Raw genomic sequence first — 26,726 nt, 5'->3', positions numbered from 1 at the left:
CCAACAGAACCACACAAACCCAAAAACCAACACAAACCAAATGAAAGAAAATAAAGGAAAACAAACAAAACAAACAGACCCACACCCAATCAAAACCAGCAGCGGCTTCGGCAGATCCGGTGGTGGAGACGACCAACGATGCAGAGGCGGCGGAGAAGGGCGGTGAAGACGGCTGGAGAGGTGGAAAAAGGGCGATGAAGGCTGCGGGGGAAGGCAGATCCGGTATGAATGGAGAAGATGAAGAGGAAGAGGCGGTGGAGAAGAGGCGGTCAAGCTATGGAGAAGACGACAGGGAAGAGGTGGTGAAGGAAGTGGAGAAGGCGCGGATCCAAGGGACCACTCCCGGGGTGAATGAATGTGGGAGAAACACCTCACAAAGGAGGGAGAGGATGGAAAGTCCAAGCTTCCAAGTTATGGGAAAGCAAAATAAGGAAAGGAAAGAGCAAAAGAGGGGTAGGGAGATGGGGTGAGGAGGCTGGAGGCCGCCGGAAAATCTCTCCCCCACCGCCGGCAGCCCCATAATCGAAAATCTTAAGAGAAAAAAGGTTTAGAGAGAGAAACTGTGTTGGGATCACTTTCAATCCTGTGTGAGAGAGAGAGATAGTTTTTTGGACTAGTGCAAAAGTCTTTTCACCCAAAAATACAATTAGAAGGTTCTGTGGACTATCATTTCATGTATTGGGCAGGGGTTAAAAGTTCCATTTTAACTTTTAACTTTTTCAGGTTACATAATTTTTTTATTTTTTAATATATATTTTTAAAAAAATCAAACAAAAAATTAAAAAATTAACTTTTCAAAAAAATCCTTAAAGTTGTGAAATGTGCACATGTTAGTGGTTGGTTTGAGATATACTATATAAATACATTTCTTTTAAGTTATATTATTTCTCGATTTTTTACACATTTTTTTATAAAAAATTAAAAAATATACTTATTTAGATAATTTCAAACTTTAAAAATATCTCTATTGGCTTTTTATTTAATTATTTAGTGGGAAAATTGTGTTTAGTTTGCCTTTAAAATCATGATTTTAAAGGGAAAATTTTCAAATCACTTTTTAAAATTTATAACTAAATATATAACTCAAAATTACTTAAAACTCAATTCAAAAATTAATTTCAAAACATATAGCCAAACACATAACTCAAAACTCAATTCAAAACATCAAAACCAAACTCTTTTCAAAATTCTATTTCAAAAGAAAAAAATAAAAATTAAAAAAATTATTTTGTTTTTTTAAATTATTTTTGGAATCATAAGTTAAGTGTGGAGTAGTGTTTTGAGTTATGAGTTTTGAAAAAAGAAAATTTATTTGGTTATAAGTTTTAAAAAGAGTTTTGAGTTGTATTTTGAGTTTTGAGTTATATTTTGAAATTTTTTGAAATTATTTTTTAAATATTTTTTTAGGGTAAATTTTTTATATATTTTTATTTTTAATATTTATTTTAATGTGCACCATGTTTCATACATTTATGTGCTGTATTTTTTGCTATTAATTTTTTAATTTTAAATATATAATTTTTATTTTAAATATTTTTATTTTTTATTTTATTTTATAAATATATTTTTAAATATTTTAATTTTTTTTTGGTTATATGTTGGTTATTATTTGAGTGTAGAGTTTTGAAAATAGTGTGGAGTTTTGAGTTATATGTTTGCTTATGAGTTTTGGAAATAATTTTTGAATTGAGTTTTTAGTTATGTGTTTGGTTACGATTTGAGTGTGAAATTATGTTTTGAATTTAAAATATTAAAATTAAAAATTAAAATATTTACAAAATAAAAAATATATATATTTAAAATAAAAAAATAAAATTGTCTTAAACATTTTTTAATATTTTAAAAAAATAAATCCAAAGAATTCAAAATAAAATTCAAAATTAAAAAACTAAAAACTCAAAATACAACTCAAAACTCTTTTCGAAACTCACATTTTTTTTCAAAATTCCAAATTCAATTTTTTTTTTTCAAAACTCATAACCAAACAAATTTTTCTTTTTCAAAACTCTATTCACAATTCCACACTCAAATCACAACTCCAAAAAAAGAATCACAATTCTAAAAACTAAACCAAATACAACCTAAAAGTTGAGAAAATATCATTTGTGACTCGCAATATCATTTGTAATTTGATATGAGTTACATCTACAATAAATTTGAACCACATTTGTTTTTTTGAATATTCTCAAACTTCGCTAAAACTTCCCTTTATTTTGAGCTAAAAAATATCATTTGTGACTCACAATATTTGATCCTTCTCAAATAATAATTATCATCTTGCAGTTCAAAATTTTTCAAAACTTTAGACTGTATACATTTTAATGAGATTTTATTATACTAAGTTTTTGAAAAATTAAAACCTTCAACAATAAAAAAAAGAAATTGAGATATTCTTGAAATTGACGATTTTTGGCATCAATGAAGAGCATGGAATATCCAATTAAAAATTAAACATTTGAGCTGGACACTAGTTTGATCGAAATCCTGGTTGATTCATGAATTATGTTAGTTATGAGATATTTGAAATGATTTAAATAAGTATATTTTTTTAATTTTTTACAAAAAAATTTTTTAAAAAATTAAAAAGTAATGTTACCTAAATAAGAAGTTGTTTGGAATGTCCTAAATAAGTGCATTTTTTAACTTTTTATCTAAAATAATAGGAGGTCCCACTAAAATATCATATTTCAAATAATTTGTCAATTGCACAATTTGTGTTTTGAATTTTTTTTATTTTTGGGAGAAAAATTGGCTTGTCAAGAAGCTCAATTATGTATCAATTAATTATACGTCATATTCGATTTTTGTCATTATTGTACAAGTACAGAATAATCGTCTCGCATAATTTTATTGATTAAGTTTATATTCTTCCAAACATCGTCACTTTGCTATTTGAAAACACAAACGTAAGCTAACCGACAAGTGTGTACCAGAAATCCCTCTAATACCTAAGTCAACAATTAGACAATTGACAAAAAACTTTGTGCATTTGAGAGTAAGAATTGCAATACGTGTGCATAGGTCCTGTCATGAGATTCCACCTGGCACAATCTTAATAGGACTCTAACTCTCCTTAGCAGAGTTCTCATGGGAATCACACTCTCAAGGATAATGCCTATTTTGATAACACCCTACTCACTACCAACCAAGTGAGATGGTTGGCACAGTTCCAATAAGATTCTAACTCTCCTTAACAGAGTCCTCCAGTCTTATGCCTAAGGATAATGGTTATCCTTAGAACACCCTTGTCACTGCAAGCCAAGTAAGATGGCCATACATTTATGCTTGGATATACATTCTTGACTGAGCTGCCTTATCTCGGTCCCCTGCTGTTCGGGCTGTGTGATCGAAAGCCGACTTATCGAATGGCACCCTGCCGAGCTATACATAGTTCGACCTTCTCTATTGACAACATCTCGGTCCGATAAAGTACTACCTTCAGATAGCTAGGTCTAGGCCCTAGCAACCCATCTCTGATCGGCCTAGTGTCTTCTTAGCCCAAAACTGAGTTACACCAGCTCTTATCTCGACCGATTGTACGGCTCAACTTCTAAAGAAGACTTTTTCTAACTTGGCCCAATTTATTTACAAATTACCCTCTCAATTATGATTATAATTTATTAAATTTTATCGTAATATCATATATAAAGTAAATCATTAATAAAAAAAAAAGTAAAAAAAGGGTTAATCATGCATCAAACATTTTAGACTTTTATGTAATTTTTTTTTTAACAAAGTGACAATTTCATTAAAAATATAAAATTATAGGTATAAAAAGATGAAATGTATCGAGAGAGATTTGAAACGTACAAATTATTCCTACTATTACTACTCACATCCATATAATCAACCTTTTAGTCTCACATGTTTTTTTTTTTGTTTTTTTTTTATGTGGAATTTGATAATTATTTTTTTTTAGTTTTTAAAAAAGCTTGTACGATTAACAACTGTTAAACTATTTTTTTTTTGTTTGTGCAAAAATTAAAATTTTAATTATTTGTTAACTGAAGATAAATGAGTTTTTACTTTTTGATTTATTTAGTTAAATTAACTTATTTTATCGAAGGAGACTCTAGAGATGATGGATATAGAAGTTTCACTACCTCAAAATATGAAAGTTGCAAATTAGGAAAATTATCAAATATTTTTAGGCCTCATTTGGTATGCAAGTATTTTAGCCTAAAAGTAAAAAAAAATTACTTCAAAAATAAAAAAGCCTATAAGCTATATAAAAAAGTCAAAATTTTATTTTTCTCTCTACTTTTTACACATCTTTTTGTAATAACAAAAAAGTCATTCCAAACATACTAAGGTGGTGTTCGGGAAACCAAACTTGGGCTAAAATAGCCATGTCACGACAAAAGTGGCTTTTTTAGCCACATGGGGACAAAACCTTCACAAGGGTAGCCCAACAGCCAATGCCAAGGTCAATTTACGAAATTACCCCCATATGTTAATTTTGGACATCACCATCAACTGCAGCACACAAAAATTAATAATAAAAAAAAAACATTTTCCCAAAACACACCTTTTGGTAAATTTAACAAAGAAAGTTGAAAAAAAAAAATTTTAAACATTTTTTTATTTTTTGTTAAAATATTTTATAAAAATAAATTCAAACTCTATTTATAAAAATATTTTTAAATATTTTAATTTTTTTGTTATGTATTTGGTTATTTTTTGAGTGTAGAATTGTGAAAGTAGTATAGAGTTTCAAGTTATGTGTTTGGTTATGACTTTTAAAAATAATTTATTAATTGAGTTTTATTTTATGTGTTTAAAATATTAACATTTTAAATTATTTAAATTTTTTTGTTAAAATAATTTTTTGAATATTTAAATTATTTAAATTTTTACGATTTAAATTTTTTGAATTTTTTTTTGAATTTTTTGCTTATTAAATTTTTTAGATTATTTAGATTATTTAAATAATTTAAAATAAAATTAAAATTAAAATTAAATTAAATATTTAAAATTAAATATTTAAAATTAAATAATTTAAAATACACAGGACAATAAAATAAAATCTCACTTTTTATCATTTCACAGAAAATGAAATAAAAATTAAAATAAAAGACACATGAAAAAACCATTTGCAAAAAAAAAAAAAAAACTTAAAATGAAAAAAACATAAATTAAAAAAAATAACGAGAAAAACCTTAAAAAATGAAAAAAACGTAAATTAAAAAAAATAACGAGAAAAATACGCCTCATTCAAAAATATTTAAAAAAAAAACATAAAAACATAAATTACCATTCGCGACGTAATTTAGAAATAAATAAAACACATGAAAACTCATTTTTGAAAAATAAAAAAAAGTTATTGTACACCAATAAAAATAAAAAAGAAAAAAAAACATAAATTAATGTGAGTGAATAAAAAAATGACAAAATCGTAAATTTAAAAAAAATAACGACAAAAATATGCCTCATTCAAAAACATTTAAAAAAAAAATATGAAAACATAAATTACGATTCGCCACGTAATTTACAAATAAATAAATAAAAAAGTTATTGTATACCAATAAAAATAAAGAAGGCAAAAAACATAAATTAAAGAACAAGAACTAATTAATGTATTAAAAAAAAAAGACAAAAACATAAAATTTTTAAAAAAAATTTAAGCAAAATATGTCAAATCCAAACCCAAAATAAAATTAAAAATAAAAAATGTACGCAAAATACGCCAAATCCAAACCCAAAATAAAAATAAATAAAAAATTTAAGCAAAATACGCCAAATCCAAACCGAAAATAAAAAACTTTTAAAAAAAAAATTAAGCAAAATACGCCAAATCCAAACCCAAAATAAAAAATAAAAAATAAAAAAATTATTAGCAAAATACCCGAAATCCAAACCCAAAAAAAAAAAAATGTAAGCAAAATACGCCAAATCCAAACTCAAAATAAAAAAATAAAAAAAATTTAAGCAAAATACGCCAAATCCAAACCGAAAATAAAAAAATAAAAAATAAATAAAAAACATTTAAGCAAAATTTGCCAAATCCAAACCCAAAATTAAAAAAAAAGAAAAGCCAAAAAGGGCATATTGATAATTTAACAGGAAGACACCTCACCAAAAAGTCAAAAAGCCCTTCCCAAATCAGGCTTTTTAGCCCCAGGCTAAAATAACCAAAAAAATCAAAAAGCCAAAAAGTTAACTCACTTCCCAAACGGAGGCTAAGTTTTTTTTATCTCATATTTTAGTCAAAACATTACTAAAATAGCTTATTCTCAGACGAGGCCTCAGAGTATCATACTTTCGTTCAATGAAAAATCATAATGCACATTAAGTGAATTATTTTTTATCTCTTAATTATCTAGTAAATGTGGATCAGCATAATTAATTTGTAAAAAATTTAATAATATCATTGGTTGGTTTGGAGCACCAAGGAGAAAATACTACACGATGCTCTAGGATTACCAATGCAAATTGGAACCATTTTGGAGTTTGTAGCTAAAAACCTTCAACAATAACTAGATTTGGAGATTAACCACAGTTTCATATTGCAAAAATGCTAGAGACCCCAAAAATTCTACCAAAAGTTTTACCAAATGTCTCACATGGGTGTGGGACTCACATGGGACCCAAATTGTGTGGGTCTCACACCCATGTGAGACATTTGGTAGAATTTTTGGTAAAATTTTGAGGCCTCTAGCATTATTGATACTTTATATCGTTCATGTTGTAACACTTGAATATAAATTATTTATAAAAAAAATAAGATTTATGTGATAATCGTAATTATACAATTTATTAGTATTTGACTTTTAAAAAAATACAAATGAATTTGATTTTAAAAAGTATACTATTATTTTCTTTTGGAAACAAAATAATAATAATAATAATACAATGATATAATTACAATTATTGAACCAATCTATTCTTTTAATTAATAAAACAAGAACCTAACATCATAAATTATTTCTTGGATAAATTACAAATACACCTCTTGATATTTATTTAAATCCCAAATTATCCCTGTGATTCAAGAAATTACACTATGCCCCCCTAAGGTTTCTAATTTCATAACAAATACTGTATGTCATTTTATTAAATCATCAAGTTAATTAACAATTTTTAATAATATTAAATTTTATTTCAATTAATAATTTAGATAATTTTATTATTATATGGATAAACAGTTAGAAATTTCACTTTTCAATTAATTCTATTAAATAAAAAATTCTGACAAAAAGGTATTTGTAATTTTTTAAATCATAAAAAATAATTCATATTTTAAACAAATTTAAAAAAATGTATTTATAATTTATCCATATTTCTATCATGTCACCGTAATGCAACTTATACTAAGCCCTAGAAATCCAACTACAAACTCTAGCATAGTGTGAATTGCGTGAAACCTCGCTCTTAAAAGCATTCACACCTACTTTTTTAATTTTTAAGTCAAATTAAAGTTATTTTACTATTTTAGTTAGTCACCTCTCTCAGTACCTATTGCATCAAACTCTTTATTCTAACTTATTCTTATTAAAATATTATTTTCTTATTTTGTTTGTTAGTCTTTCTTTTTTTATTAAATTGACAAGTTACTAACCAAACAATTCTTAAAAAAAAAAAAAAATTACCATTAATCGGTTGACCGGTTGAACTTTCGAGCAGACGTTTAACAACATTGCTTTAATGATGAACAGTACCTCGCTTATTGTAGCGAGATACTATAACAAATATAAATTTTGACGAGTTGCAAGTAAATTTGATGAAACTAATTTTTTTAAATTTATTAGCTAATAAATAATTTTAAAGAGCATGATGAGGATACTCTTAGAATCGTGACCCTCCAACTAACCTAAGTATTTCTCTCCATCTGGGGGAAATCACATCTGCCTCTAAATGACAAGTGCTTACATAAGAAGACAATCTGCCCCATTCACTCTATCATGCAAGTTGTTTTTTGTTTTTTTGGCAACAACAAAAACAATATCGGGACAGATATGTGCATATAATTGGTGTTCAAAAAAAAGTTCAAAAAAAATAAATGTATGGATCAAATTCATATTTGGAATGAACCTTCATCACATAATAAATATTCCTTGATATATTTTTGTATGTGAATTTTGGTGTACCTAATATCACTTGAACAATAAATGATTCAAGAGAAAGATATCACCAAATATTAACAAAAGATGAGATTTATTATAGGACCACATAATATGAGAAGCATGATGTTGTGACAGTTTTGTAATCTATTATGCCTTCGTTTGGGATGTGGGTTGACTTTTTAATTTTTTTGACTATTTTAACCTGAGCTAAAAAGTCTCATTTGGAATGGACTTTTTGACTTTTTTGACTTTTTTGAGAGAAAAAATAAAATAATTATGATTTAGATATGACATTTTGTCTTATTGATTTTTTAATCTATTTTATTTTTTTAACTATTTTAACTCAAAAAATTCATACCAAATGTGGAGATGTGGTTTGGAAATACTCTAGAGATCTTGTAGGACGTTCTTGATCCTCAGCTAGTCACCTGAAAAGGAATGAACACTCCGGTTCGAGGTGCCGAAATTAGCACTCCGACGGATAAGTCAGTGTGTACTCTCTTGGATGCTTGTATCTCAAGTTAATCTTATTTGTTCTCACATACCTTTTCTTAGCTGATGCTCCTCTTATTTGTAGTTGTCCTTGATATTTATGGTTGGGCCCACCTTTCGACCAACAAATAATTGCTTACTCGGCTATTCTGTCCTACCTATTCGTACTCGGCCCAGTTTACAGCTGATTCTACGGCCAATCTGGTTATTCGGCCTTTGTGTTCCTCCAGGATAGAGCCGTATAGAACATAACTTGATTTCTTTGTTTAAACTAAATCAGCTTCCCTACGTAATTATATTATTCGGCTTCCAAAATTGCCCCCCAAACATCCTATTAATGTCAGTTATTCGGCATGTTTGGTCTTGGACTTTGAGGGTCAAAAAATACAGTGGTTTCCCTTATTCCAACGCAAGCGTCAGAACGCCTACCCTTTTTAGGAATTATTATAATCTCCCGCCCCTTCGTACGCTTCATTCATTTAATACGATTTGAAACCGTGTTATCTCTTCGTTTGTATGCTTTTTTGAATACACAAGGTTTCTCATTGCCTATCAGTTCATATCCCTCGCTTCACGTCCTCTGCAACTTCTTTCCGTTCCTCATTGTCCTCATTTCTTGTAAGTTTTTCTCTCTTTCATTTCGACTCCCATTTCCTTGTTTGTTTTCTTATTAGAGTGTCCACTTTACTGGCTATGATGGCGAAACATTTGAAAGCCCTTCCTTCTGCGAATCGAGTCTCTGGTTTCCGTCGCCATTTTTTCATTCTGGACGACGTCCATCTGTCACTCTTGGCAGAGAGCGTAGTTGACATGGAGAGGACTGATGAGAGTGCAATCGTCTTTCCTCTCCTGTCAATCACTGAGGACGGAGTCCGTTTCCCCCTTCATCCATTTTTGAGGGCTGTCTTTCGCCATTGGGGTTTAATCCCTTCTCAGCCGAACGTAAATTTTTATTGAATAATAATGGGAATTGTAGAACTAAACCGACGCCTTGTTATGCCTTGGCCAAATCCTCTGGCCAGCAAGGGCGCTACTTCCTCAGGGCCAAGGACACCGACCATCATTTGGTGACTATGCTTGCCAGCTCTGGCAAGCGTATTGATGATGTCATGGTCGTTGTCCTCGACAATTGGGAATTCGGAGAGGGCGAAGATCGCCTAGATCCAGTGCCCAGGCAAAGAGGCGAACTAGGTGGCCGTTTAACCCTCCACGAATATTTATCAAGTATTTACCTGGTTCAAATTCTATGTATTTACCATTTTATTTGTGCAGGAAACGATTTGAAAAAAGTTCTCATCTCGGCCGACGACGCTATACTTGCGCAGATCAGAACCGCACTGCACTTCTTTGGCCGTCCAAATCTCCAGAAGCAAGGGAGGGCCACCCACATTCATCTGAGATACAAGCCGACTTACGCTACTTTTTCGGCCGCAGATAACATTCCAATTCTGAGAGGTGAACAGCACCTTACGGCGCTTATTTTTTTGAACTTCAAGAACCTTAGGCAGATTGGTCTTGAAGCTTCAGATTCAGAGCCAGTGGACGAACAAGCAGCTGAAAGAGCTGCTGAGCAGCCGAATCAACCCTTCTTGGACAGATTTGACAAACTAGAGGAGGAGGTTGACGCGGCACTAAATTTGGCTTTTGAAGAAGCCGGCCTCAATCCTCCATCCATTTCTGGCCGAGCGAACGTGTCATTTGAAGATATTTTCATCAACTTAAGGGACCTACCCGGTTCATATCCTGACAACATAGCTGGTGAGTCGCTTACTCAAATGGTCAGACAGAAAAATGCCAAGATGATAGCTGCCCGTAAGGGAGCCGAAGCTGAGCGAACTGAACCTTCACCCGACACTAGGGCAGAATCTCCTCCACCTGCTCTTGTTGAGGAGACGGTTCAGACTGATGTGGCCGAAATGAAGCCTGCTGTCGATCAATAAGAGGGCCAAGTGACGGAGCACAGGGGGGAAAAACGTTCGGCCGAACACGAAGCCGATTATTCGAAAAACCTAGTGGATAAACGACCACGCATGGAAGAATTGGACCGGGTTGTGCCGTTTATAATACAACCAAGGATAAAGAACGTGCCGGTTGCTTCTGATGCATCGACTGTAAAAGACACCACTGTGGCCTTGAGCTTGGCCTCCTCCATTTCTCAACCGGTTGACAGAGCAACCTTTGGGGCAGAGCCCGATCTGATGTCCATCGCATTAGCCGCTCAATCGACGATATTGGTACATGACCCTTGTTTATAATTTTGCAAGGCTAAACATAAAAAAAAAAAAAAATGTTTTATATCAACTATCTTGCTGATTCCTTGTTTTGTAGGTGGCGGGAATGATAGTTGGGATTGGCCGTCGCCAACATGATGCTATCGAACAGATCGGCTTTCTCACAGTCGAGGTGAAAAACGAAAAGGGCAAGGCAGCAGAGGCCTCTCTCAGAGCCGAGCCTGAGGCCATGAAAGCGGCAGAAGAAAAAGCGAGGGCCAGTGCCAAAATAGATAAGGCCAAGACTGCTGACCAACTAAGATTGGCCACTGAGGAAAGGGCGAACGCAAGCGAAGAAGCGCTCAAATTGGCCAATGAGACGATTGCCAAGCTGGAGGCCGACTTGGAGGAGTTGAAAAGGGTGATGGCAAACGCTGAATCTGAGATTTCCAAGTCATTCCAAGCTGGTAAGGATGCGGCCTTGGAGAACTATGTAGAGGAAGTGCCTAAGTTCAAGAATAGGGGGTTCAAACACGGCTAGCTCAAAGCCTTAGCTGCCGCTAACGTGGTATCGGAAAAACCGATTTCGTACTAGCAGGTAGACGTTGAGCTGCTGGAGTCTGACCTTCAAGACTGACCTAGGGTCAAAGTATTTTTCATTTTGTTTTGGTATCGTGTGTATGTAGGTTTTCTTAAATTTGTTAGATTTTTGACTATTTATTTTTGTGAGAAGCTAACATAGGGTAGTTTTCATTTGTAAAATGACTTCTGTTTGTACTCACTTTATGAATGAAAATTGCCTTTGCCTTTCTGTCTGATGCATGTGCTTGTTAACGGCTAAGTAAGATGTAAAAAAATGAAATGAGATGAATGGAACAAACTACTGAATTAATCCAGCGCTAAAATAACTCCATAACACTGCGACTTAGCCGAATAGAATAGTGAATATGCCTTTGCCCCAGCAAATTGATGAACAGGACCGCCGAACAACGGCAGTTCATGGATTGGCTGGGGCACAGGAACATTTTGGCGCATAGTTCTGATATTTAGGCCGAATAGATTAATGAATCTGCTCTTGCTCCAGCAAATTGATGACTAGGACTGCCGAACAACGGCAGTTCACGGATTGGCTGGGGCACAGGAACATTTCGATGCATAGCTCTAATATTTAGGCCGAATAGATTAATGAATCTGCCCTTGCTCTAGCAAATTAATGAACAAGACCGCCGAACAACGGCAGCTCAGGGATTGGCTGGGGCACAGTAACATTTCAGCGCATAGCTCTGATATTTAGGCCGAATAGGTTAATGAATCTGCCCTTGCTCCAGCAAGTTGGTGAACTGGACCGCCGAACAACGGCAGTTCAGGGATTGGCTGGGGCACAGTAACATTTCGGCGCATAGCTCTAATATTTAGGCTAAATAGATTAATGAATCTACCCTTGCTCCAGCAAGTTGATGAACAGGACCGCCGAACAACTGCAGTTCAGGGATTGGCTGGGGCACAGTAACATTTCGGCGCATAGCTCTGATATTTAGGCCGAATAGATTAATGAATCTGTCCTTGCTCCAGCAAATTAATGAACAAGACTGCCGATCAACATCAGTTCGTGGCGCAGAGTATTGAAGGGAATGCTTTGGGAATGCTGCACCCGCAATTAATAAGAATGGTAGGGGCTGCGTTTGTTTGGGTCCATATTGGTATCCAAATTTGGTAGATCACAGGAGAAACAAGAGTAGTGGGTTTGAACTAGATGTCTAGAAGACTATTCTTCAACAAAAGAGAAGAGGGTAAGACACTGGCTGAGCTGGATTTAGCGAAGAATCGAGGTGGCGAACCGTTGCAAATGGGAAGTAGGACGTCGGGGGAGCGCGAAAGACGCCATTCTCTGTGTCATCGAAGCAGGTCGCCTAGGAAGGAAAGGCAACAGCAGGGGAACTCCCCTCGCTTACGAAGTGAGACCAGTGGGGCACCACGCCCGTTGAGCTTTTCAGTCTTCATGGGGAACAAACCGATGACAGAGGCGGATTCGATCATTCGCGATCTAAACGTGGCAGTTGAATTCGCCCCGACAGAATTTTTCGCTGAAAGTCCAGCAGTCAATGGTTAGCCGACCTGATTTCGAAGTTTTTCGGTAGGGCGTCCATGGAACAGTGAAAGGGCTATATACTTTATATGAAATCGACATGTGTCTCCGTGCCGCACGGCGGGAGATTGAGCAGAAAGATGAGCGCATTCGGAACTTAGAGGCGCGCGTAGAGAGAGTCGAACGAGAACTAAAACAGGCAAAAGCTGCCAAAAATCATTCAGCAGGTCAAGGTAACCTGATTATAGAGGAAAGGGTGACCCAACGGCTGCTAAACCAGGCCATTGCCGACTAAGATATAACGAGCATGTTCGCTAAAGAAGCGATAAGGACGAAGGCCTATAATGATGGATTTTTTGACGGTCGGAAGATTGGTATAGAGAAGACGAAGGAAAAGCAGGCCGAGGAGGTCTACCGATGCGAAAATCGTGGATTCAAGCATGGGTGGACCAAGGCTCTATAGGCAGCGGGCATTGTTTTAGCGTCGCCTTTATATCAGAGTTATAATTTGCCCTTCGAGGCTTTTGAAGTCGAGAAGACTGACGACGAGGACGGTGCCGAATAATATATCAGAGTTATATATATATATATTTTTTAACACATGTATTGAATAAAGCAGGTCAAAGATATGCATGACCTATTACAAATTTGATGCGAATTATGTATTTACAATCTATTGAATGAAACATCTTATTTTGAATGTCCCTATATAGTTTCAATCATTGTTCGTAAATTAAGTCATGACTATCGATTACTGTTAATCGCGTTTGCGGCAGCCAACTGCGATGTCAACGAAGCGCTCTGATTCAGGATGTTTATTTGGCCCAACGGTGACATACACGGAAGGGGCTCCGAATTCGGAGGCTTTTATCTTGGCCAATCATGATATCCACGAAGGGCGTTCTGAATCCGGAGGCTTATTCGGCCCAAACGTGTCATTTACGGATAGGACTCCGAATTTAGAGGCTTTTATTTTGGCCAATCGTGTTATCCACGAAGGGCGCTCCGAATATGGAGGCTTATTCGGCCCAAACGTGTCATACATGGATAGGGCTTCGAATTCGAAGGGTTTTATTTTGGTCAATCGTATTATCCACGAAGGGCGCTCCGAATTCGGAGGCTTATTCGGCGCAAACGTGTCATTCACGGATGGGGCTCCGAATTCGGAGGCTTTTATTTTGGCCAATCGTGTTATCCACAAAGGGCGCTCCGAATCCGGAGACTTATTCGGCCCAAGCGTGTCATACACGGATAGGGCTCCGAATTCGGAGGCTTTTATTTTGGCCAATCGTGTTATCCATGAAGAGCGCTCTGAATCCGGAGGCTAATTCGGCGCAAACGTGTCATTCACAGATGGGGCTGCAAATTCGGAGGCTTTTATTTTAGCCAATCGTGATATCCATGAAGGGTGTTCTGAATCCGGAGGCTTATTTGGCTTAAATGTGTCATTCACTGATGGGGCTCCGAATTCGGAGGATTTGATTTTGGCCAATCGTGATATCCACGGAGGGCGCTTCGAATCTGGAAGCTTATTCAACCCAAACATGTCATTCACAGATGGGGCTCTGAATTTTAAGGCTTTTATTTTGGCCAATCGTGTTATCCACGAACGGCGCTCCGAATCCAGAGGCTTATTCGGCCCAAACGTATCATTCACGAAGGGCGCTCTGAAGTCGAAGGCTTTTATTTTGGCCAATTGTGGTATCCACGAAGGGCGATCCAAATGCGGAGGCTTTTATTTTACCGAACTAAATTTCACATATCGAGGAAATAAGAAGCCTTGCATTGTAAAAGTGAAAGTTCTACACGGCGAACATTCAAAACAAGTTATCATGCTCCACAAGTCGGGTTAATGATAAAATTTACGCAAATGCGTGGAATTCCAAGGACGTGGCAGACTTCTCCCAAACCTGTTTTTGAGCTGATATGCCCCTGTACCAGCGATTGACTCAACCTAATAGGGGCCATCCCATTTGGGACATAGCTTTCCGTCAGCGGGGCTCTTAGTAGCAGGAAGAACTTTCTTCAGGACCAATTCTCTGAGTATATAACGTCACAGCTGCACGCGTTGATTATATGATTTAGCGAGCAGCTGCTGATACCGCGCCATATATGCAAAGGCACGGTCTCGGCGTTCCTCGATTAGAGTCAAATCCAATGCTAACATCATGTTATTACGGCCCAAGTTGAAGACCTTCATTTTCAGAGTGGGTTAGCCAATCTCCAGGGGGATAATTGCCTGGGTTCCAAAGCATAGAGCAAACAACGTTTCCCCAGTGGACTGCCTTGGTGTAGTGCGATGAGCCCACAACACACTGGGGAGCTCTTCGATCCACCTGCCTTTAGCTTTCTCCAACCGTTTCTTGATGCTGTCCAAATTGGCTTTGTTGGAGGCTTCAGCTTGACCATTGCTCTGTGGATAAGCCGGGTGGAGAAATAGGGCCGAATACCATACGTGCTGCATAATTCTCAGTAGACGCCACAATCAAACTGGGTGCCGTTGTCTGAAATGAGTGCTTTTGGAATGCCAAATCGTGTTATGATATTTTTCCATACAAAACGTCTAACATCAGTACCTCGAATGTGTGTTAGTGCCTCCGCTTTGACCCATTTTGTGAAGTAATCTGTCGCGACAATCAAGAATTGCTTGTTCCCTGGGGCCCATGGCAATGGTCCGACGATATCAAGTCCCCATTGAACGAACGACCAAGGACTGGTGATAGAGCTTAACTCCTCAGCAGGCAAATGAGTTAAAGGGGAAAACTTCTGGCACTGTTCACATTTCTTGACGTAACACTCGGCATCAGCTCTCATGGTTGGCCAATAGTACCCCTATGTTACAGCTCGATCGGCCAAAGAACGCCAGCCAGAATGGGCACCACAACTACCTTCATGTATTTCAGTTAAGAGTTCCTCGACTTTATCTAGATAAACGCATTCTAGGTATGGACCAGAAAGGAATTTTTTGTAGAGCTTTCCTTGCGGATCTAAGTAATATCGCAGGGCTTTGCTTTGCAGTTTGTGCGCTTCTTTCTTATCCGTCGGGAGCTGTTCGGAAGATAGGAATGCAGTGATAGGATCCATCCAACTTGGACCTAATTCTGTGATATTGATTTGAATTGACTCCGAAGGGGCAATGCTCGGCTTAGGGATGAATCCTACTTCAATTATCCATTTAATTTCTGAGTTGATGGCGGAGGCTAAGCATAACAAGGCGTCTGCATGTGTGTTCTGATCCTGGGTTATTTGATTCAACTCATGATGGTGAATTTTGCCAGCAAAGATTTCGTCGTTTTCATGTAGGCTGTCATACGATCATTTTTGGCTGCGTATTCCCCCTTCAATTAGTTGATGACTAGTTTTGACTCATAGAAGATAAGCAGACCCCGAGCACCAAGGAGAAGTGCATTCTGTAAGCCGGTTAACAATGCTTCGTATTCGGCCTCATTGTTCGATGCTTCGAAACCCAGTTTGACAGCCTGTTCGATTGTTGCCCCGTCGGGAGCCATGATCACTACGCCCGCCCCACTGCCACGTTTGTTGGATAACCCGTCACAATACAACTGCCAAATGTCCCCAACGTAAATTCTCTAGTTCGGCTTAGGTTGAATTTGATTAAACTTAAAGTCGGCAAGACACCAGGGAATTCGGCCACAAAGTCGGCGAGCACTTGCCCCTTGATTGAGGTTCTGGCTAGAAATTGGATATCGTGTTGGCTGAGTTCGAGAGCCCATTTTGAAACGTGCCCCAATACTTCCACGCTACGGAGCATTGACCGGAGAGGGTAATCCGTTAGTACCCCAATGGTATGCCCCTGAAAGTAATGCATCAGTTTTCTTGTTGCCATGACGAGAGCAATGACAAGTTTTTCCAATGGAAGGTAACGTGTTTCGGCGTCAACCATTGCTTTACTCACATAATAAATTGGCCGCTGCTCCCTGGTTCTTCCTTTAACAGTACGACGCTGACCGCTCGGTCAGAAACTGCCAGATATAAAATGAGCGAATCACCTGCCGAAGGTGTTGTCAAGAATGGAACTGATCGGAGGTAAGTCTTCAAACCGTCCAAAGCGGCTTCGCACTCGGAGTCCATTCAAAAGCTTTACGCTGCCGAAGGGTATGAAAGAATTGTCGGCAGCGATTTGTGGAACGACTAATGAACCTATTGAGTTCGGCGGCCATTCCCATCAACTTCTGAACCTCTTTGACCGATCGAGGAGAGCCAAGTTCTCAAATTTCTGTGATTTGCCTCGGGTTGGCTTCGATTCTGCGATGGTTAACAATGTAGCCAAAGAATTTTCTGGATCTGATGCCAAATGCACATTTGGAAGTGTTCAGCTTCATTTTGTATTTGCGACGAACACCGAATGTCTCTTCCAGATCGGCTATATGAGTTTGCTCTTCTTTGGACTTGACCACCATATCGTCGATGTATACTTCCATAGTACGGCCAAGTTGCTTCTTGAACATGGCAGCCACTAGGCTTTGGTAGGTTGCCTCCGTATTCTTCAGCTCGAAAGGCATAACCTTATAGCAATAGGTTCCTCTTGGGGTGAGGAATGCAGTTTTTCCTTGGTCCTCTGGATGCATGGAAATTTGATAGTAGCCTCTGTAGGCATCCAGGAAGCTCATACATTGATGATGTGTCATTTCATCTACGAGTTGATCTATTCTAGGGAAGGGAAAGCAATCCTTGGGACAAGCTTTGTTTAAGTCCGTGAAATCCACACAACATGCTAAGTTCTATTTTTCTTCTTTACAACTACAGTATTTGACAGCCATGTAGAATAGGTCACTATGCGGATTGCTCCGGCATCAAATAACCGATCAACTTCTTCAACAACGGCAGAAGTATGTTTCGAGGCTAACTGTCGGCTTTTCTGAATAATTGGCTTACATTTGGGATCAACGTTTAAGCGGTGCTGGGACACAGATGGATCTACCCCCGGCATCTCATATGGTGACCATGCAAATACATCAAGGTTGCCGAGTAAGAAGGATATTAGCTCTTGTCTGTCAACTTTATTCAAGGAAGCGCCGACCATGAAGAACTTGTCAAGATTACCGTCAATTTCAACCCGATCCTGAGCTCCGGTTGCCTTTTCACTTGGGAGCCACCCAACGTCATCGAGGCTCTCCCGATCCGGCACCTCAATTGAATTCACTTCTAGCTCTCTTGGTGTCTTTGCAACAAGAAGATAACATGCTTGCGCCGATTTTTTGGAACTTCGAATTTGCTCTATGCCGCGTTCAGTCAGAAAGCGAAGTAGTTGATGATAAGTGCTTAGCACAACCTGCATGGTATGCAACCAAGTTCATCCCATGATGAGATTATACGGCGAATGAAGCTTGATAACCAAAAATTCTACATCCACTGATCGGGAGCCCACCCGAACTGGTAGTGTGATTTTGCCCAAAGGATATTCCAGATTAGCGTTGAAGCCGAATAACGGGTAATCAGCGGGAGACAGATCTGACTTAGTGAAGCCGAGTTTAATGACGGTCTTGTAGTACATTACTTCCGAAGTACTTCCCTGGTCAATGAGAACATGTTCAACGGTGAATCGGTTTATGCATAATTCAATGACTAAGGGATCAGTGTGGGGGAGCATTATGCCGACCAAATCAGAATCATCGAAACTAATACTTGCTGCTTCATGGAGCTGTTTCGCTGGTGTGATTTGCTTTTGGGGGTTAGATTGCAGCTGAATTGTATGTACCGCGGGTGCCATCGGCAAGCTGTATATCATATGAATTACATCGAGTGGAGGTGAATCCTGCCGTAAAGCTATTGTTTTTGTTGAATTGTTCTTTCGGATGTGTTGCATAAGCCGACCGTCTTGTACCAACTCCTCAAGGTGGTCCTTCAACACATAACAACTGTCGGTATCATGACTGTGGTCTTTGTGATATTCACACCACCTATCTCGTCTCCTCGTGTCAGGAGGTCCTACCATCTTTGGTGGCCATTTAAAGAACGGAAGGTGTTGAACTTTAGACATAACCGTACTGATCGGCTCTGATAACTCTGTATATTTCTTGTCCGTGCGCCTTATGCGCCTGCTATCCACTTAAAGTTGTTCATTAGCTCGATGTGAACATTGGTCATTTGATTGACGCAAATCTCGTCTTTTGTCTCGTTTAGCACGATTCCGTGGTTCAAGGCTCCGTGGTGGTACAGAGTTTATCGGCTGAACGATTTCAAGCGGGGCCGTCTTGTTAGGCTTGTGCCCGGCTTTGACCCGCAAGGCATCATCTTCCACTTTGTAATATTTCTCGAGTTTCTTCATTAATGACCAGACTATTTTGGGGGGCCGTTTGGTCAAGGAGCTGCGGAGGGCATTATCAGGATGCAATCCCATTTTAAAGGCGGTGATGGCCATTGAGTCATTGCAGGCATCATCTACTAGATTAAAGCATTCCCAATAGCGCGCCGAATATGCACGAAGGGTTTCTCCTGGTTGAATTTGCATTGCCTAGAGAGAATCAGCTTGCTTTGGCTGGACCTCATTGGTGATGAACCTTGCCCTGAAGGATTTTTGGAGTTGGTGGAAGCTCTTAATCAATGCCGGTTCCAATTTATAATACCATCTGACGGCCAGTGGTCCCAAACTGCTCAGAAATATTCGACACATGAGGGCCTTGTCGTCTGTATGAAGCGTTATGGCTTGTTTATAATGACGAATGTGATCAGTGGGGTCCAATTTTCCATCATATAGAGTGAATAATGGAGCTTTGAACTTTTGGGGTAGCACTGCCCTTGCGATCTGTCGCACAAAGGGGTCATGTTGATCCTCTTTGTCTGAATCATTTCTTCGTTTATTCTGCGTACGCGGATTTCCTTCGGAAGAACTGGGGACTTCGACTCATCCCCACTTTTTGGATTCTGGGGATAATGAGTCAGAATCACTGCCACTATCATGTCTCCGAATTCAAGGTCTTCAACCATCTTTTCCCAAAGATCGTCCTCGATCTTGGCACGCGGCCTGTTGGGATTTTGCCATCTCCAGGGCCAAATCTTGTCGAAAGCGCTCGTTCTCAGCCATCATGTTTTCCAACCTCTATTCATTTTGCTTTGCCTGATCCATAATTGCTTGCATTGTCTCATGTACTGATGTCGAGGGTGAGGTCTGGGCAACTGAGTCAAAGTTTAAGGCCCTTCGTACGGCAATGTTCTCTAGCCCAAGCATGTTTCTTGGAGTGGTATCATCTTGTGGCGTAAGGTCATCAGCAACTACCGGAGGATCTTCTGTCACGCCCGCTATGGATGTGCTTGAGTATTCCCACAAACAGCGCCAATTGTGAAGATGGGGTTTGGAAATACTTTAGGGATCCTATAGGACGCTCTTGATCCTCAGTTAGTCACCTGAAAAGGAATGAACACTCCGGTCGGGGGTGCCGGAATTAGCACTCCGACGGATAAGTGTATACTCTCTTGGATGCTTGTATCTCAAGTTAATCTTATTTGTTCTCACATACCTTTTCTTAGCTGATGCTCCACTTAATTATAGTCGTCCTTGATATTGATGGTTGGGCCTACCTTTCGACCAACAAATAATTGCTTACTCGGCTATTCTGTCCTACCTATTCGTACTCGGCCCAGTTTATAGCTGATTCTACGTCCGATCTGGTTATTCGTCCTTTGTGTACCTCTAGGATAGAGCCGTATAGAACATAACTTGATTTCTTTGTTTAAACTAAATCGGCTTCCCTACGTAATTATATTATTCGGCTCCCACACTAAACATAACTGGTGTCATTTGTTTATGCTGTAAAACTAACACAAGATCCTATAAATTGGATCCCTTTCTCATTTCCCACCTTATCAAAACTTCCCTCATCATCAATTTTCCCGAACAGAAATGAAAAGTTCGTCATTACATCAAATTTCTCTAGCAGCCCTTTTTACTCTCCTCCATTGCACAACCATCATGAACTCATGCTTGGCCAACAACACAAACAACAATACTGAGTACATCACAAAGTCATGTGCCACCATGTTATACCCTCAATTGTGCTACAAGTCCCTATCAAAATATGCAAACAAAATCCAATCAAGCCCCAAAATCCTGGCCATCACCGCCCTCTCCGTGTCTCTCTTTGCTGCACAATCCACCTCAAAATTGATGTCAAACCTGTCAAAAACTCCGAATTTGCGCTCCGGTGAGGCAGCCACCCTGGCCGATTGCGTCGAAGTAATGGGTGACTCAGTGGACGAGCTACAAAGATCTGTGGACGAGTTGACTCGTAGTAGAGGCGACTTTGATTTTGAATTTAAAATGAGTAATGCCAAGACTTGGGTGAGCGTGGCGTTGACTAATGATGACACGTGTATGGATGGGTTTGGTGGGATGGCAATGAATGGGCAAGTGAAGAGTATAGTGAGGAGGTTTGTTAAGAAATTGGCACATTTGACTAGCAATTGGTTAGCTTTGGTTAACAATTATGCTAGCTCTCAAGACCACCACACTTTGAAAGGTGATGCCCATCTCTGGGGCTAAATTTTGATTTGTCTCTGCTATTAGAAGTGTTTTTTCTATTTCTGTTTTTTATTTTTATGGTGTGAAATTTGGGAAGTGGGAAAGAATTGTCATTTTTGATCAGATGGTCTGGATGAAACAATAATCTACTGGTTTCATCTCTCTTCATGTATCCTAATAAAAGAAATTTATGATATAAATTTAAGTTTGATATGAAGTGAATTACATTCAAAATGAATGTAATCCAGACATTTTATTTTCTACAATTATTCGAGTAAACTTTTTTGAAGTCGGCAACAATATATATATATATATATATATTTTTTTTTTTTGAAACAGCCAAACACTATAACAAAATGCACCTTTGGCGACCAAAATTGGTGACTAAAAAAAATTTAGTCGCCAAAAGTTGTGGAATTGGCGACTAAAATTTTTTTTAGTCGGCAAAAGTATAATATTTAGCTACCAATTTTTTTTAGTCAGGATATATTGATTATTGGTGACTAAAAAAAAATTTCGTCGCTAAAAATACTTGCATTGGCGACAAAAAAAATATTTTAGTCACCGTATATTGAGTTTTGGCTATTAAAACCATTTAGTCACCGAATAGAAAATAAAAAATTATTTTTTATCTTTGGCGACCAAACGTTTGGTCGCCAAAAACATATGTTCAGCGACAAAAAAATATTTTAGTTGCCATATATTAAGTTTTTGTGACTAAACATTTAGTCGCCGAATGAAAAGTAATTTTTTTTTTTTAAAATCTTTGGTAACCTATCCTCAGCGACTAAAGTTTAGTCGACAAATGTGTTCAAAATTTTAGTGGGAAATATTTCATATTGGCGCCTAAATTTTTGCCCAAATCTATTAGTCTCACATGGTTCTTTCTCTCTCTTGCTCTCCCCCCCCCCTCTCTCTCTCTCATACAGAATCAATCACCACTGCCCCTCATCTCAGCATCGCACACGACCACACTGTCCGTCAATCTCCAACCGTCGAACATCACCACCGTAGCTCACCATTGCCTCGCCTCCCATCAACATTCAGGTTATTCTCTGTCCTTTTTCGATTAAAGTTTTTGACTAATTTTGATACATGTAGATATATATATATCACAATCTTCGTTCAATTTTCTGTAGATTTCTTCGACATTGTGCTTGCTTTCTTTACCGATTAAAGTTTTTGACTGATTTTGACTCATATAGTGATGTATCTGGAGGCAATAGTCAGATGAAATACAGCCTTTTCCACTTCGATTTTGGGATATATTTTGAAGTTCTGTTAAATGCCAGCCCGACTCTGCCTTGTCTATTTTCTTGGCCCTAATATGCTTTGCCCTTACCTATTTTCGAAGCACATTTTTAGAAAATTGACTTGCTTTTATTTTATTATTTTCATTTTCGTTTATCTATTTATTCTTTTGACTTCAGAAATCCCAAAAAACAAAGCTATGTTGTTTCTAATGACAGCTTTTGCTGTTCTTCCAACGATCTCATTCAAGTAAGTAGTTCTTCATATTCTTTTTGCCAAAAATTTACATGTTCATCTTCTTAACTGTTCCTGTGTGATGATCAGATTGACCTTGTTTTACGTGGTGTTCTGTTCTTGTGCAGTGTGTACAATGTTTATAAGGGTGTTCAAGCAAGGAAAGGAAGCATGCTAGTAGGCTTTGGCAATGGTAAACCTGTTACTACTGAATGCTTTATCTGTTTTTTATTTTTATTTATTTTTCAAGTTGCTCAATGGATGTCATCACTGTTTCTTGTCAACTTTACCCATTTTCTGTGCTCTTGGTGAGAGTTGTGGTGTGGTATGTAACTATCTTGGCTGTTTGTTTTTCACATTCCTAGCTTGAGGATCTTATTTGACCATATTTCTTTCATTCTGCTTCTTATGTCTTGTGTAGGGATTAGTTGTCTCCATATGATATAACTGGGAACTATCCACATTTGGTTATAGTGGGAACTGGACTCACATTTGGGTTTCTTTTGGTGAGATATCTGTCTTAATCCAATCCTTAAAGCTTGATATCTTTTGTCAATTTTAAACATTTTGATCTCTATTGCTCTATATCTAATTCATGGAGATTATAGTTGATTCACACAAGGGAAGGTTACATGAGTGGTGAGATATTTGTCTTAATCCAATCCTTCAAGCTTGATGTCTTTTGTCAATTTTAAACATTTTGATCTCTATTGCTCTATATCTAATTCATGGAAATTATAGTTGATTCACACAAGGGAAGGTTACATGAGTAGTCAATCAACATTTTTATTCACACAAAAGTGGATTTCTTTTGATTCTAACCTCTATTTTTATACTTGGCATCCTGAGCTTTTTGCTATTCATACGAAATCTTAGATGTTTGTTTAAAGGTGAAGGAAATGATGTACAATAAAATTAAATTGAACAAATACAATTGGGTTGGTTTTATTATTTGGGACACTTTTTGCAGAAAGTAAACCCAAGAATTTGTAACGGAAGTGCATTGCACCACAATATTTGGGACACTTTTTGCATCTGATAATAATGTTTTCTAGTGTGCCTCTGTCTACTTATTTTTCATTGTCTTCCTGCTGCTTTGGACATCCAAATGGATGAAGTTTAAATTTCTGTACAAAAGATACTACATATAAGCATTTAAAAAAACCAAAGAAAAAAAAATACTTCAATGATTCTAAAACTTTTGCTAGCAATTATATTTTCTTCTAACCTTGTCCTGCTGTTTCTTTATTGTGTTTGATTTGTTATGTTTCATGTTTTCCCAGTGTGCCCTTGTGCAGATTTATATAAATTCGAGTATGCAAAACTAATGATTTATTTGAAAATATTAATTATATTCGAGTTTTATATGTTTTTTTTATTTATAATTTTAAATATGCCAATATTTAGTTAATACTAATGATTAATTTTATTTTTACAGATGATTTTTGACGTAGATGGTTTGGAGGACTAAATGTATATGCAAGAGCTGTGATCCATGTACCATATCCTACACTTGCAGGGGATTTTACTTTACTTATTGGTGATTGGTACAAGACCAACCATAAGGTGAGGAAATCTATATTTTAATGTATATATCTGAAATTTTTTGAAAATAATGGCATTGGCAGTGTGCATTTGTTAAATAATTAGGAATACATTATTTTAGATAATGTTTGTGTTCTAAAACCAATTCAACAATTTTTTTTAAAGATAATGAAAATATTATCCCAGAAGTCTGTCTCCTTTTCTAATACTAGTGAGTCAATTTTACTTTGAAACGTGACTAGAAGAACGGTGCTTGCTTATCGGGGCCAATTTTCATGTATTTTAGGAGAGTAAGAATCTCAGATACCAAATATCAACTTTTAATTTTTCTATTTTTTTTATTTTTCTTTTATTTTACTTTTTTGTTCTTTTATTTTTGTATGTGTAAGTATAACTCTGTAGGAACCATCCCAATGATGAACTTTTCTAGTTCCTGTTTTATTCACATATGCATCTTTCTTGATATTTGGATTGTTTTTATACAAGCTAATGGTGCATGTTTTGGTAAATTTGTCTAATAGATGCTAGATCGTTTGCATAAGCTTCTGATTATAAAAAAGTTTTAAACTGTTTCATTTTAAATTGCTAAAATCAATTAAATGGTAGGCCTATTTTACATATATAGTATGTATTTTTATTACTAAGACGCTGCGTAAGGATAGCATAGTGTTATTGCTGGGGCCTCTGTTTATTGAAAATTGAGTCAATATGACCCTATTCCAATTACTAAAAGAAATTGCATATTTTTTCAAATGAAATTCTATAATTCTGGGTTTGTCTTACACTTAAAACCTATCAAGTTGCTTTATTCTTTGCGCGCGCACACACACACACACACACATATATATATCTCCTTGATATATACAACCCATTATGCCTATGGGCAGGTACGAAGGACAACGTGATATGCTTTACAATCAGACATTCAATCTAGACCAAGTTGCATTTTTTGCTGAGGGAATTAAGGATGCTCAGCAAACAGTATGTTCCACATAGCTCCTTGATGTGTTTTTATTTTATTTTTTTAGATAATTACTATTGGGGTCTCTTTGAACTCATCTATGATGTTTTGGGCTTTTTCAATCAAGAAATATTGGGCAATGGGCTATAAGGATAGATGCGCAGTTAGTGGAACATTCTACATTATAGTTCTTAAAATGATACACATGGGCAGGCTTATATATAAATAAGCTAAAATTTACATGCACATCAGTGTTACTTGATTTAATGCAATTTAAATTCAGGCTTGTGAGTATTGAAAACCCAGGGCTTAGTGTCCCATGAAACTTACCCATAACACGTTACATAGCTTTTACAAATGAAATGTTTAATATATGTGTCCTTTTGACACCCAAATTAGCCTGATCTAATTGATCTTAATCACCTATCTTTTTAAGAAAAGTGCTAAAATGTCAGGTAATGTATATGTACACTGTAGAGCATGCTCTTTTTTTCTTTTCTTTTTTAAATCTTCATGGGGCTTCCTCACCTATTTGATTTTTGAAGCTGTTGAAAAATTGGAATTATCTTTTTCATGTTATGATCGAAATATGATATGATTGTTTGTTAGTAGCACTAATAGAAGATGGAACTTAGATATGAATTCAACATTATATAATTTGGCTAGTTGGTGAATAAATGTTTCCATGAAACTGAATTCACCAAACTAGTATCAAACCAAGGAAGTGGTTTGGTTTGGTTTATTTGATGAAAAAAAAGAGTAAGGATTGGAGTGGTCCATTCCAGATCAAGTTTTTAACCAATTTTTCACTCAAATTTAATGAATAAAAAAGAGAGTAAGGATTGGATTTCTACCCACATAAAGAAACCTAATAATGCGTGTTAATTGTTTTTGAAGGTGTGAAGGAGTTTGAGGCAAGATGGATTGGGTGGGCTGGTGTTAATGTGCCAAATGAGGCCGGACAGAGGGCACTTACTAAAGCTTTGGCTGAAAAGGTTCAGCTACAATCTTTTCATCCTTGTTTAGTCTTGGGACATTGATAGTTGATATTTTATTTTGAATCATGAAGAATTCTTGTGAGCATCATTAAATTCCTGTTTTTGTTTATTTATTTATTCACTGCAGAGATGTATTCATGTATTCCTTGATGAAGAAATTGTTCACCAATGTTATAATGGCTATTTCAACAACATATTATGGCCTCTTTTTCATTATCTTGGACTTCTGCAAGAAGATCGTCTCGTTACTACCAGAAGTTTTCAGTCTCAGTTTGTTGCATATGTGAAAGCAAATGTAATGTTTGCTGCTGTGGTAAACCAGCATTACCAGGAGGGTCATGTTGTTTGGTGCCATGACTACCACCTCATGTTCCTTCCAAAAATGCCTGAAGGAGCACAACAGTGAT

At 36.8% G+C, this 26,726-nt stretch overlaps 1 protein-coding gene, 1 long non-coding RNA gene and 1 pseudogene across 3 annotated transcripts; 2 read left to right on the top strand and 1 right to left on the bottom strand.

Annotated features, from left to right (window-relative positions):
• Window positions 1-17,586: 17,586 nt before the first annotated feature.
• LOC145802836 (uncharacterized) lies at window positions 17,587-18,582 on the bottom strand. Its single transcript, XM_082895626.1, has 3 exons — window positions 18,241-18,582; window positions 17,916-18,144; window positions 17,587-17,789 (listed from the first exon to the last, which is right to left on the bottom strand). Exons 1-3 carry the CDS (start codon window positions 18,580-18,582, stop codon window positions 17,587-17,589), a joined length of 774 nt encoding a protein of 257 aa, XP_082751752.1.
• Window positions 18,583-20,639: 2,057 nt separating this feature from the next.
• On the top strand, window positions 20,640-21,474 carry LOC114307451 (21 kDa protein pseudogene; annotated as a pseudogene).
• Window positions 21,475-22,707: 1,233 nt separating this feature from the next.
• Window positions 22,708-26,320, top strand: LOC114307452 (uncharacterized). 2 transcript variants are annotated; one of them, XR_014345430.1, is made up of 6 exons: window positions 22,708-22,830; window positions 22,944-23,008; window positions 23,237-23,321; window positions 24,254-24,381; window positions 25,248-25,341; window positions 26,219-26,320. It is a non-coding gene; the product is annotated as an uncharacterized LOC114307452 (long non-coding RNA). The 2 variants fall into 2 exon arrangements; XR_014345429.1 differs by lacking the exon at window positions 25,248-25,341 and having other exon boundaries at window positions 26,219-26,316.
• The last annotated feature ends 406 nt before the right edge of the window (window positions 26,321-26,726 follow it).

Source organism: Camellia sinensis, chromosome 11, assembly GCF_055761805.1.
Source record: "Camellia sinensis isolate YWXY chromosome 11, ASM5576180v1, whole genome shotgun sequence".
NCBI lineage: Eukaryota > Viridiplantae > Streptophyta > Magnoliopsida > Ericales > Theaceae > Camellia > Camellia sinensis.
Note: the sequence above shows the minus strand (reverse complement) of the source record. Positions and strands in the feature narration are given on the sequence as shown.